General features: G+C 38.1%; 2 protein-coding genes across 7 annotated transcripts in view; one reads left to right on the top strand and one right to left on the bottom strand.

The window, feature by feature from the left end:
* Positions 1-15000, bottom strand: part of LOC137655320 (uncharacterized) — a 436860-nt gene that overhangs the window by 208719 nt on the left and 213141 nt on the right. The gene's annotated exons all lie outside the window — the stretch shown is intronic.
* LOC137655739 (uncharacterized) overlaps positions 10530-15000 on the top strand; it is a 4556-nt gene continuing 85 nt past the window's right edge. Inside the window, exons 1-3 of one of the 6 annotated variants that reach the window (XM_068389789.1) lie at positions 10530-12355; positions 12650-12837; positions 13118-15000. The exon at positions 13118-15000 is cut by the window's right edge and continues 85 nt beyond it. In XM_068389789.1, the coding sequence (XP_068245890.1) occupies positions 10777-12355; positions 12650-12837; positions 13118-13735 (2385 nt within the window). In that variant the 5' untranslated portion in view covers positions 10530-10776 and the 3' untranslated portion in view covers positions 13736-15000. Of the gene's footprint in view, positions 12838-13103 lie in introns of all 6 variants that reach the window. The other 5 variants (XM_068389788.1, XR_011046859.1, XM_068389791.1 and 2 more) reach the window with 5 other exon arrangements.

Raw genomic sequence — 15000 nt, 5'->3', positions numbered from 1 at the left:
ATGAAATTCTCTCTCTCTCTCTCTCTGACAAAACTAAAGCAAATAAACACTTTCTTTCTTTCTTTCTCTCTCTCTCTCTCTCTCTCTCTCTCTCTCTCTCTCTCTCTCTCTCTCACACACACACACAAAACTAAGCAAATAAACACTTTCTCTTGAGGTTTGACAAAACTTAAGTAAATAAACACACTCACACTCTCTCTCTCTCTCTCTCTCTCTCTCTCTCTCTCTCTCTCTCTCTCTCTCTCTCTCATTAATGACAAAGCTAAAGCAAATAAAATGTCTCGATTTAACAATACTAAAACAACTCTCTCTCTCTCTCTCTCTCTCTCTCTCTCTCTCTCTCTCTCTCTCTCTCTCTCTCTCTCTCTCTCTCTCTCGATTTGGAAAAACAAAAAAAAATAAATTAAAATAAAATTAATCCTCCACATTCCTCCCCCCTTACTTTGCCAAATCCTCACACAACACTTACCTATTTTCTCATTACCCAGTCGCAATCAGGAACAGGGCCTCGGCTTCGAGTAACTGGGCCTTCATATACCTGCACTCTCTCATTCACTTCTTCCATGTCGTTTTCATTCAACGTACTATTACTACTTCCGTCTATGTTCTGCTCGTCTAAGATATCATTCACTATTTCATCTACCTCAGTTTCATCTGGTCCGAAAATCCCACTAATTTCTGTCAACAATTCATCCATTACATTTAAACCATTTTCTACTTTAACAAAAGAATCATTCATACTGCTTATCATTCTCCTATCTTTCATTCTCGTGTCCGTCATACGTTCTCTTGCCTCGTCTAACGAAAAACCACACACACTATAAGTATCATTCATACTCATCCAAGTTTCATCTGTATTAATACATTTATCTTCCATACTCACCTGTACATTTACACCCTTGTCCTGCTTATTCTGATTCCCGCCTACAACTACAAAATTTTCCCGCATTTTATCCCCAGTAAAATTCTCAGACTTCTTTTTCCTTCCATACTCTACTAACACCAATTGCTTATCTTCTAAACCTAATGCCTCACACATACTCGGTTCATACTTGTTCGTTTTCAGCCATTTATTCATACCATTCTACTGAATATATCTTGGTACCTCCTTCCATTTTCGCAACTGATTGTGGTGTGCCCTAACCTTTTCCACACTACCATCCACACTTACTTTACCTAAAACATAACTCAACCCACTAGAATCAACATCTAACACCTCATATGGACCTTCAAACTTATCACATACCTTATTGACATTCATTCTTCCCTTTTCAATTACTTCTTTTAACACTTTCTCTCCCACTTTGTAGCTTTCAAATCTCTCATTTGCTTTCTTCCAAACATCTCTATCATTCTCGGACACACTCAATCTCGGTCTTACTATCTTTTCAAAATTCAACACAAACTTACACGGAGACATACCAGTACTCTTGTGCACCGTCGCATTATACGCCCACAACGCACGCCCAACATATAAATCCCAATCATTATCACATGTACTCATCATCCGCAAAATTTCTGTTAAGGTTCTTACAGTCCTTTCAGCCAAACCATTCGCACTTGGCATATACGGAGTCGAATACACATGTTCAATGCCCCATTCTCTTAACATCTGCTCAAACTCCCATCCCACAAACTCCGGACCATTGTCACTTAACATTTTCGCAGGCTTGCACACACTCATCGGCAACATCACTTGACTTACCATTCTCGCTACAGTCTCACTTCTTTTATTCTTGATGGGCACTGCATACGCAAACTTGCTCATATGATCGACCATGACAATCATTCCCACATGTCTCCTCGCAGTCACAGGCAACGAAACACAATCAATCACAAACATCTCAAATGGCTCTTTCATACGTAACCTCAAAATAGGCGGACTTGCATGCATGCTCTGATACTTTCCCTTCTGACAATCCTCACAAGTAGTCGCTACATCCCTACAAATTTGACTCAACCCAGGCGTAAACAACCTCTCTCGCATGCATTCCCACAATTTATTCTTCCCCATATGCCCATACCTGTCATGCACTACCATACACATACAGCTGCATGCATTGGAAATACAGGAACATATATATCTTCATCCATTCCCCTATGCAAAAAATACACAATATTCTTACAAACAATAAATCTTTTAACAACTTTCTTATACGCTTCCAAATCACACGGCCATTCTTCCACCCTAATACCATTTAAAATACATTCACGTAACCTATTTATTTCGAAACATTCACCTTGCATTTCTTCCACCTCTTCTTTGCTTAACAAATCATCTTCACTCTTTGCAATATCAATCATGCCAACAAAATTCGCCATGAATACACTATTATCCTCAATTACTATTACCTTACAGCCATTCTTTGAAAGCAAACCCTTACCAACATCAACTGACACATGGTGCAACCTCAAAAAATCTATTCCCATCAAAAAACAACTTGGCATTTCATTCTCTCCCATTACAATAAAATTATGTTCAACTTCCATACTCCCTAGTTTCACCTTCAACCTCACTTCTTCCCAAACAAGTAAACTTCCCTGACCTATTCCATGAATTCTCACACTCGTACACTGTCTTTTCACTTCCCAATTGTACCTCTCAATTTCCCTGATAACCGACTCATTTACTAATGACACTTGAGCACCTGTATCAATTAAACTACAATATTCATTCTCATTTATATTCACATATGTCATCATCCTTCCTTTTACACCATGCATGCATACATTTACTCTCCTTTCAATTCTGTCGCTCACTTCACCAATATGTTTATCATCATATTCACTGTCCTCTATACAGTCATATCTTAGGTTAAGGTCACTTGCACCATTATCCTTCTCGCTCAACAATTAGCAACATTCCTCCTTACATTGAATCCTCAAAATATATTCCCTATCATTCTCCTTACATGCCCTATATTCCATCGGTCGATTCCATCCAAAATACAAATACACAGTTACACCATACAACATACTTACCACCATTAATATCTTTGATAATACTTCCCCTTCTAGTACACTACTCTCCTCCTCATATACCATTTCTTTTGACACTTCATTCATCACCCTTCTTTTAAGCTCGCTTACGCTACCTGGTATTTCCGTATCTAACCCCTCTTGTATTAACTTACTTAAACCCATTAGGATACACTTATACACCATATCTTCCCCTTCACAACTCTGCTCCACAACTAAACCTTCAGGCAACCTTTCAGAATTCTGATTACTCTCTCTATCTTCCATCCTCCCATGCATCCTCGACATCGCATCCGCTATCACATTCTTATTTCCCGGTACATATTCTAACCTAAAATCAAATTCATTCAAATCCTCTATGGTCCTAGCAACCCTTGCATTCACACACTCTTTCCTTATCATATACACTAGGGGCTGATGGTCAGTACGCACAATGAATTTTACACCATACAAAAATACTTTCAATGCTTTCACACAAAATCGTATTGCAGCCAATTCCCTGTCAATCGTCGAATACTTCCGCTCAGCTTTATTAAACGCTTTACTAACATACGCTATTACTCTCAATTGCTCTTCTCCATTTACTCTCTGCATTTGAACCAAACAACCACCCATACTAACCCCACTCGCATCCGTATACAACTCTAGCATATTCGCATTTTCACTGTAATCTGGAAATGCCAAAGTGACGTCTTTCGCGGCCTCTTCCTTCAACCTTTCAAACGCTTCTATCATCCGATCATCCCATTTTAATTTTGTACTATTCCTTTTACCCGTCCATTCATTCAAAGGCTTCCCTATACCTGAACAATCTCTAACAAACTTGCACCCAAACTCAACCAAACCAAGAAAACCTCGCAACTCACGCACAGTCCGGGGACGTGGAAATTCTCGCACCTTATTCACAAACTTGTCACTCTTCCTTATACCAGATTCACCCACTACATGCCCAAGAAATTCCACCTCCCTGGACAACCATGTACACTTCTCAAGCTTAATTTTCACACCAACTTCAATTAACCGCATCAACACTGCCTCAAGCAACCGCATATGTTCCTCAACAGTCTCGCTCGCAATCAGAATATCATCTATAAAAACAGTCACCTTCTGTCGATCGAAACCAGCCAATACAACATTCATCGCTCTTTGGAAGGCAGCAGGCGCATTAGCAAGACCAAAACTCAACCTTTTAAATTGAAAGTGACAATTCGTACTTGAAAATACGGTAATGGGCCTGCTCCCCTCTGCTAGAGGCATCTGATAATAGCCCCGCACCAAATCTAATTTAGTAAAAACTTTCATTCCATGCATCTTATAAACACAATCAGACACCACATTCATCGGAAAACGTTCTTTAACAGTCACCTCATTCACCTTCCTATAATCAATACACATACGTAAACTTCCATCAGGCTTTCGTACAGGGACAATAGGGCTATTCCAGGCACTCTCACTCCTTTCTATTACACCCATACGCTCTAGTTCCTGACACTGCTCCTCTATCTCCTTGGCAATAGGCGGAGAAAAATGCCTGGGACGCTGATATATGGGGGTATCATCACTGAGAACTATTTTAAATTCTGGCAGGTCTGACCCCCCACAATCATCGTCACCGAGACTCATAACTCTCCGCTTATCCCATAACATCTTAAGCAATCGTTCCCTTTCGACCTCACTTATACTCTCATCTAACTTAATTCTTCCTTTCAACGTATCGTAATCCCAATCGTCATCGTTCTTTACCTTACCAGCCATTACCTGTCTCGCCTTAACATATCTTCCATCCTCTACATTGATCAGTGTATACATACATCCCATGCAATCGCCCTCACGTATACCACGTACTCTCTTCCTCCTAAAACACGGCAACAACCTTACATACACCTTGGGTTCCTGCATATTCATAACACCATCATATATATACGCACTCGTTTTCACCAAATTACCTGCTTCCATACCTTCCACTACATATTCATCCTTGTCACTATTTGAAATTCCCAGACTGCTCGGCCATGCAACTTTCACACTAATAACCTCACCTTTCTTACCCGATAACTTTACACTTTCCCTTGCTACCAATGGCACTCCCTTCCACACCTTCGTACTCACTCTGCCGTCTTCCTTTAAATAAAATTCCCCACAAATATTACCTTTAACCTTTATTTCAATCATATTCACACTTGGATGTACAATCATACCACATTTTTTCAGAAATTTATACCCAAACAGTACGTCATATTTCTCATTCGCTCCCTCAACCACGTAAAAATCATTATCCTCCATCATCAGCCCCCCAATCATAACATTTTCCCGCAACTTTCCTTGCACAGGCATACGCAAATTACCAATACCTTTTACTTCACCCGTACATCCCTTAAATTCACTAACCTCTTTTACCTTATCATATGCATTCCTAAACATTAAATTGACACCACAACCAGTATCAATCAAACCAACCAACTCTACACCATTAAAAATCATTTTCACACTCATACAATCATGTGCTCTTTCTCCCATCACATCTTCATGCAATAAACCCTCACGAACATGCATCACATTCACTCCCCACACACACGAGGACTCACCCAGCTGAACCCTCTGATTAATTAGTTTCCTGAACATCCTGGCTGACTTGATCCCTTCTTTCTACAAACCCTAGCTACATGCCCATCTGCACATTCTAGCATAATGACCATCCTTACCACAATTACCACAAATTACATTCATACGATTATTACGGCATCCACTCGCTATGTGTCCAGTCATACCACACCGATAACACTTAACCACTTTCTCTTTCTTACAGTCGCTAATACGATGCCCTGTCTCTCCACACCCGAAACATGCTCCTAATGCCCATCTACACTCGTTCTTTTTATGTCCTACTTTCCCACACCTATAACACCTCTCTTCACGGATACCACTACCTAACCTAACTTGCTGCGTACTAGCACTTCTATCTCTCCAAACTTGATTTCCCTGTCTAAACCCGTCATTTCTCGACATGGGTATTCCTACATTACTCACCCTAACACTTCTATCTACTACACTATCAGCTGCCCTCATTGGCCCTCTCATAACAGCATCTCTAAAACTACCAAATTCTGGCACACATTCCTCCATTCCAGTTCTTACACTCACAGATTTACATTCTTTCATACACCTATCCAACTCGTAATCCTCAACTATCTCTAAAATATCATCACAAGTTAATCTCTCTCTAGTCCACCTCATTTTCTCCTTCCGTTTCAAATTAATAAACTCACACACACTCTCTGGTACTGTACCCAAAAACTTCTTCATTAGTTCCTTATTTTCATTTATTCATTCGTCCCCATACTTCTTTCTAGCCAATGTTTCTAACCGACATACATACATCGAGATTGGTTCACCCACCTTCATTCGTGCTTCATCAAAATAATTTTTTCGCTTATACCTAACACTACCTTTCATACGTTTTACCTGTTCAATTATCCTCTTCTTTACACTTTCATACTCAACCTCTCCTACACTCATTATCACCCCATACATCGTCAACAAATATCCTGACAAAAATTCTCCCAACTCCCTAGCCCAAACTCTCTTACTATCCCCATACTTAGCCTGACAAAACTTTTCATATTCCCTAAAGAAGTCATATACATCCCTACTGCTATGTTCATTAAACCTTTCACACCTAGGTACCTCTCTCATAAACACTGTCTTACAAACTTCCTCTACTTCATTCTCACTACTATCTTCACTGTCTACTCCCTTCTTGTTGCCTTCTTCATTTGAATACAATGAATCTAATTCTACACTCAAAGTCCTATCTTTAACCATTCCCTTCTTACCCTTTTTCTTACTTACCACCTTCACCCATTCATGATCATCCTCACTCACACCCTGACCTTTCTTCTTTTCTTTCTTCACATTATCTTTACCTTTCTTCTCAGTCTTCCTATCACCCTTCGTTCCAATCTTACTATGTCTAGGCCCTTTACTTTCAATATCACTATCACTACCTTCTCCATTATCACTTACCCTATCCTCTTCCACAATCAACCCGTTACCAGGAGCAGAAGCCACTCCTCCGACTGCACCTTCACCTATGACAGTTTTCATCATCCCCATTACTTGCCCTATCATAGCTTCCATTCGTTTCTCATTTTCTCGCATCCTCATCTCAACACCCTCTTCCACTCTCTCTAGAGTTCCCTGAAGTTCCCTAAGTTTCCTTTGCATATCCTCATTCTCACTACTTAACCTCGCATTCTCCAACAACAACCTCTCCTCTCGCTCATTAGACAACCGCAATTCCTCCTTTAAAATATGCAACTGTTCTTCCATTAACTCCATTTCAATACCTTTAATATTTTAAGTATTTTTCAAACCTATTTACCCTTGTCCAAAAGTCCAGTTTCAATCCCACCTTCAACAGTCGTCCCTGTTCGGGCGCCAAATTTATGTGGCGGAATGTAAACAAACCACAAACCCCCACACTCTTGATCACTCCTACTTTCTCAATATCCCACAATACAAACTTTCCCCTGACTCTACTTCAAACTGGACTCTTGGACAGAAGGAAAATGAAAACAAAACATAGCCTTAAAATTATATTCACCGCAACCAAAAGCAAAAAAATTCTGCATTCAAAATAAGCTTAACATATAAACCACCAACAACCAAAATAATTACACGTAACACAAATCATTAAATTCATAAATATACCAAAAAAAAACCGTATCACCATTCAAATAGAAAAACCCTAACAAACTTAATACTAAACCGCACACCAGCTCAAAATATGTGTTTATATATATTACGACACCAACACTGTCGCCACACACAAGCCGAACTGTCCTTTCACGGCAAACTACCACTACAGTTTATGGTAACCGAAGAGTTCTTAATTTGCCATAACGGCCTCAACTCCTTGAGTCACAGGTGTCAGTATCATCATCATCATCATCATCGTCATCATACACAATCTTTATAAACAGTAATCCAAACGGAAAATCCTTCAAACGGGCTGGGTCATTATGGCATCAAAATCAAGGAAATCGTTCAGTGCAATCAAATCGTAATCCTAATCGTAGTCCAGGTCATCAACGGTTGCGTAATCCCAGAGCAGTCTTAAAACAATCTAATACAGGCCAGGTCGTCAACTAAAGATCGGCATTCAAAAATAACTCTCCAAAGGAGGAATCACGGCCTGCCAGAATAAAAAAAGAAAAACACTTATGAACACTCCTAACTAACTTAACTATCGCACTATAATCAAAGATAAACAATAAACTTTCTATCATTCACGAACGCGCCTAACAAAAATGAATAAAAACAGTACTTACTCCGAATATAAACAAACACTAAACAGCCGGCTTTCGAAGAACAAAAAAAATAACAACCGACTCCTTCCACAGTCCGAGATCCAATGCTTTCTTTCGCCCAAGACATTCATCACTGCCTATCCTAGCTAAAAAATGTAAACAAACAACCTCAAATATACCAACAATCTTTCCAACTTCAAACAATCATTCGCTAATTATCCTTGTTCTTCGGCGCGCACTGCGGACACACAAAACACGCACACACAAACGCACATACACACATACTCTCTCGCGCGCGCGCGATCTAACAAAACTAAAGCAAATGAAATTCTCTCTCTCTCTCTCTCTCTGACAAAACTAAAGCAAATAAACACTTTCTTTCTTTCTTTCTTTCTCTCTCTCTCTCTCTCTCTCTCTCTCTCTCTCTCTCTCTCTCTCTCTCACACACACAAAACTAAGCAAATAAACACTTTCTCTTGCGGTTTGACAAAACTTAAGTAAATAAACACACTCACACTCTCTCTCTCTCTCTCTCTCTCTCTCTCTCTCTCTCTCTCTCTCTCATTAATGACAAAGCTTAAGCAAATAAAATGTCTCGATTTAACAATACTAAAACAACTCTCTCTCTCTCTCTCTCTCTCTCTCTCTCTCTCTCTCTCTCTCTCTCTCTCTCTCTCTCTCTCTCGATTTGGCAAAACAAAAAAAATTAATTAAAATAAAATTAATCCTCCACAACATATATATATATGCAAATATATATATATGTATATATATATATATATATATATATATATATGTGTGTGTGTGTGTAGGTGTATATATATATATATATATATATATATATATATGTGTGTGTGTGTGTGTGTGTGTGTGTGTGTTCATACAGATATACATAAATAAATATAAATATATATATATATATATATATATATATATATATATATATATATATATATATACATATATATATATATATATATATATATATATATATATGTGTGCACGTGTGTATATATATATATATGTGTGTGTGTGTGTGTGTTCATACACATCTACATAAATAAATATAAATATATATATATATATATATATATATATATATATATATATATATATATATATATATATATATATATATATATACATATATATGTGTGTGTACATAAATATATTTATATATGTATATATATATATATATATATATATATATATATATATATATATATATATATATATATATATATTATAATAACCCTCCTATCATTATTTAGCATTTCTAATTACACCTATTATTGTGTATAACTTTAGCGCCATCTATTGATTGCTGATCGTAGCGGACAGCATGAATGAAATTACCTTTTGTTATTTTTACGTATGTAATCCTTGGAAATGTTTACTTCCAAGCTCTTTCAAGTTAATACTTTTGAGTTCGTTATCCGGTGGCTAATTCTTCACTTGTTTCTAGTGTTTATTAAGTGATTATTTGTTATTATTTTGTTATATATTTATACGTGATTTAAAATAAGTAAAGTCTTTGTTTAATTTCAACTTTAATTTGATCATTCTCCTAATATATCTACTGTACCTACATGAAGTGTTGCCCTCATTACTGAGAATTTATGAAATAGTCAAGTGGAAAGCTGAAGTTGTGACAAATTGGGGGCCTGTGTCCGGGATGTACTTACGTATGTGTTACGCTTATGCTCGATCTTGACGGATTGTGAAATTCATTTTGTTGTTTCTCTAAAATGATGGACAACATGAGTGTAGTGTATTAGTGATATTTTGCTAGTTTATAACTGACCACCACCGGATAGTGTTCTCCAGCGCGCTCACACTTTCACCTAGAGAATGTCGTGTTGCTACACGTCATCTTAAGCATACATCGAGATTTTGGAGGACGTGCAGGCAGGGTAATGGCATCCTAGAATTCGTCATTCTTTTAACCCTCGACTCTGTTGACTACCATCGCTTAGCGATATCTTCATAGTCGCCCCAACTTCTCGAGGTGCTTCGAGGCATTCAAAACCTCATCATAAGGAATTGAAAGATTCCTTCCTTAAGAACTTCTGCTCCTCTTACTCAGGGTACGACCTTCGCTCTTTCAAGGATTTCGGCTGGATATTGTTACGACCACGTGGTCAAGAACTTCGTTCCACCTCGATGGATATTTAAAGGTTTATTCCTTGTTCAGGTAACTGTTGGTACTTCCAATTATTTACTCCATTAAGAATATTCTATTCAAGATTATTAGTGGTTGTGCATTATTGGTGAACCAAGTTTTCTGATTGGCATGGATTATTAAAGCCTTGTTTATTTAAGTGAATTTCTGTACATTGTAAGACTTAAGGATTAAGGAAATTCCTCTGGTTTGTGGGTGCCTTCGCACCATAAATCCATGAATGCCCTGACGTTTTTAAGTCTTAAAGCTTGTGTATAGTAGTAATATAATTTCCAGTGATATTTTCCATTTTATCAGTATTGAGAGATGCCTTTTGATCTTGAGAAATTTTTAGGTGCACCCAGGGAGCACCTAAATACACTACACGAAGCTAAAAAGGACCAGCTTCGCCAAATAGCTGTAAGGGCAAGAATATCTGTAGGTCATGCTGTGGTGAAAGCTGAATTATTGGGAAAGATATTAGATTTCCTGATAAATAGTGGTAACATAACTGATGAAGAGGCTATTCCCTTAAGGCCTTTAACACTTGAACGAGGTGCTGCTCGTACTGTTACTATAACTGAAGACCCAGAGATAGTGAAATTGAAACTCCAACTTGAACTGCAGCAGGTAACAGTAGAGGCTGAACAAAAAAGGCTAGAAACTGAGCAAAGAAGACTTGAAATAGAACGTAAAGAAAAAGTTCTGTTGGAAAAGGAACTATCAGCCATAAGAATAGAAGAAAGGTTGGCAGAAAAACAGCTACCCGATGCTTTTGACCTTAGTAAAGCACGCAAACTCCTGCCTGTCTTCGATGAAAAAGATCCTGATGTTTTTTTCATTACTTTTGAAAACACTGCAACGTCTCTCAACTGGCCAAGAGACCAATATGTTCTCTTAATCAGAAACTCCTTCAAAGGAAGAGCTGCATATGTGGCAGCACAACTTGTCCAAGAAAGGGATTATGAAGTCTTTAAAACTGCCATATTAGATGCTTATAGTGTTACAGCAGAAGGGTATAGACAAATCTTCAGACAAACTTTGAAGAACCAAGCTCAAACCTATCTAGAGTTTTTCACATTGAAGTTGAAGCAGTTTAATAAATGGATAGACAAGGAACAAATAACTACTTTAGAACAATTAAAGAATTTAATAGTTTTAGAAGAATTCCTGAGGCGTATTCCAGCTAATGTGGCAATGTTTATTAGAGAAAAACAAGAAAAAGATGGCAAAAGGGCTGCCCTATTAGCTGATGATTACCATCTCATTCATAAACTTAAACCACATTCGTCCTCACCTTCATCTTCCCCCCAGGTTTGTACTTTTTGTAAGAAAGAAGGTCATCATATTAAAGACTGTCCTAGTCCCAAATGCAAAGCATCTCATGGTAAGGCTTCTCCTAATGCTTTTTCACAAGGACACAAATCAGGGAATACTGCAAATAAAACGACTCTTCACTGTGCTCAACCTCTATCAGACTTTACAGCATTTACATATCCTGGTAAAGTAAATGATATTCCCGTGCAAATTTTGAGAGATACAGGGTCCTCTCAAACTATCATTAGCTCAAAGTTAAAAGATTTAGCTAAACCAACAGATCAGTATGTAACTGTGTCAGATTTGACTTGTCAAAAGGTTTTACCTATTGTACAGATTTCTCTTGATTGTCCTTATTTTAAAGGTTCAACTAATGTCGCCTTGTTGGATTCTGACCTGCCTTGCAAGAACATAGACATGATACTTGGTAATGACTTGGCTCAAACTAACGGTACTCCTAGTCTTATCATTACGCAGCCTGAAGTAGTGATCGAAAAAGCTTGCAAAGAGTTTTCTCCGGTGGTAGAGCTTCCCTGCCAAGTAGTCACCAGGTCTACAACCTCAACTTCTAGCGACACTGAACACACAGGTAAGGTGGATCAAAGTACCTTAGGTGAAAAAGTCCTTGCTGATCTTGTTGATATTCCCTCAGATGAATTTGTAGAGTATCAAAGGTCTGATGATAGTTTGAAAGAATACTTTGATAAAGTAAAAGATGACGTTGATGAAAGTAAGTTACCATATTTTTATCTTTATAATAACATCCTTATGAGACGTTATAGACCTTTGAAGATTGCAGGACAAAATTCCTGGCATGATAGTTACCAGCTTGTAGTTCCTTCTAATCTTCGTGCAGCCTTATTGGATCTTGCTCATTCAGCAGAGTCTCATCTAGGCATTTCCAAAACCTATAAGCGTTTGCTGGACGATTACTACTGGCCTGGTATGAAAGCTGATGTAAAGCACCACATAGAATCTTGCCATCCCTGCCAGGTAACTGGTAAACCAAATCAGAAAATACCTCCAGCACCATTAGTTCCTATTACAGTACCTAATTCTCCTTTTGAAAAGGTAATTGTAGATTGTGTTGGTCCACTTCCCAAAACTAAGAAACAAAATGAGTACATTTTAACCTTGTTGTGTCCAACTACTAGATTTCCTTTAGCCGTACCTATAAAAAACATATCTGCTAGAACAATTATTGTTAATCTTCTTAAAATATTCACCATTTTTGGTTTTCCAAAAGAGCTTCAGTGTGATCAGGGGACAAACTTCACTAGTGATTTGTTTAAGCAAACTTTAAAGCAGTTAAACATCTCTTCATATTTTTGCTTCAGCTTATCACCCTCAGACTAATGGAGCCCTCGAACGAGTACACCAGACCATTAAAAACCTCCTGCGCAAGTACATTTGTGAAACTGGACGAGACTGGGATGAAGACCTGGATCTGCTTATGTATGTACTTAGGAGTACGCCTAATGAATCGACTGGAATTTCTCCCTTCGAGATGATGTTCGGCCGCAGACCTAGGACAAACCTTAGTATGGTAAAAGAAAACATCCTAAGAGGTACTTACAAAGACCAGCAAGTAAGTATTCCGCAATACCTTCAAAGTCTTAAGGTTAAATTTGACCATGTTTATGAATTTGCCAATCAGAATTTAACTAACAGTCAGATTCGAATGAAAAACCATTACGATAAAAAGGCCAAAATTAGAACTTTCAAAGTAGGAGATGATGTACTTGTATATCGACCAGTTCCAGGAGCTCCATTGAGAGAAAAATTTATGGGTCCGTATAAAATCACTAAAAGGGTCTCTAAAACAACTTGTGCAATTGAAACTCCAGATAAAAGGAAGCCTAGCCAGTTAGTGCACATTAATCTTATAAAACCATACCAATCTGCAAAGATTTCTCCACAGGTAGTTCACCTGATAAGTAGAGAGACTGATCACTCCACTCGCAACTAGAGGATAACTACTCCCATCGAGACTTCTCCTACCCCGAAAAACATAGTACCCGAGGCAGTTGATAATGATAAACTTTTAGCTCCTCTTGAGCCAGACGGAGAAGAAACTTTGGCTCATAATCATATTTTGTCATGGAAAGATGCTAGTAATTCACAGATTCTTTCTTTGCTTTCACAGTATCTTGGTCATCTTCCTAAGGTAGAAAGGGAAGAGTTAGAGGCTGTTCTGAAGTCTTATCCTGCAATATGTTCAGACACTCCTGGTTGCTGTACCTTGGTGCAACATGATATTGTGCTAGAACCAAACGCCAATCCCGTTCGTCAACCTTTTTATCGGGTGTCCCATCGTTTATTACCAGCCTTGAAGGCTGAGGTTGAGTATTTATTAAAACTAGATTTGGCTGCACCAAGTAAGTCTCCCTGGGCATCGCCTTGTATTTTAGTAAAAAAGCCTAACAATTCCTATCGTATGTGTACGGATTATAGAAGGGTTAATTCTGTAACGGTCAAGGATGCTTATCCATTACCTAGAATTACGGATATTATTGACTCTGTGAGTAATTCTAAATACCTTACCCAGATTGATCTCTTGAAGGGTTATTATCAAATTAAATTAACAGATAGGACAAGAGAGATATCAGCCTTTATAACACCTTTTGGTCTCTTTGAATACAGAGTTTTGCCATTTGGGATGACTAATGCTCCAGCTACATTCCAAAGGATGGTCCATGAAGTTACACGTGGTTTGGAGGGTGTGTATGTCTATTTGGATGACATCGTAATTGCTAGTATCTCCTGGGACGAACATCTCAAGATCTTAAAAGAACTCTTCAAAAGACTCCTCGAAGCTAACCTAGTTATTAATTTAGCCAAGAGTTCATTTGGTAAGGCAAAAGTTACATACCTAGGACATGTCATTGGCAGTGGCTCCATATTACCCAAGGATACTAATGTAAAGGCTATAACTCCATTCCCCACTCCTAGTGATAAAAAAGAACTCAAAACTTTCTTAGGTATGGTGTCATATTATTCAAAGTTTTGTCCTAATTTTTCCATCATAACTTCTCCTCTACATGTCTTGACATCCAGCAAAGTAAGGTTTCACTGGACACAGGATCACGATAAGGCCTTCCGGCAGCTAAAGTTATTCATGACTTCATCTCCTTTGTTGCAAGCTCCTAATCTTACTAAACCTTTTTTTATACAGGTCGATGCTTGCAATACTGGATTTGGTGGTGTCCTACTGCAAGAAATCAATGGGACCAG

Source organism: Palaemon carinicauda, chromosome 16 (assembly GCF_036898095.1).
Source record: "Palaemon carinicauda isolate YSFRI2023 chromosome 16, ASM3689809v2, whole genome shotgun sequence".
In the NCBI taxonomy this organism is placed as follows: Eukaryota; Metazoa; Arthropoda; class Malacostraca; order Decapoda; family Palaemonidae; genus Palaemon; species Palaemon carinicauda.
Note: the sequence above shows the minus strand (reverse complement) of the source record. Positions and strands in the feature narration are given on the sequence as shown.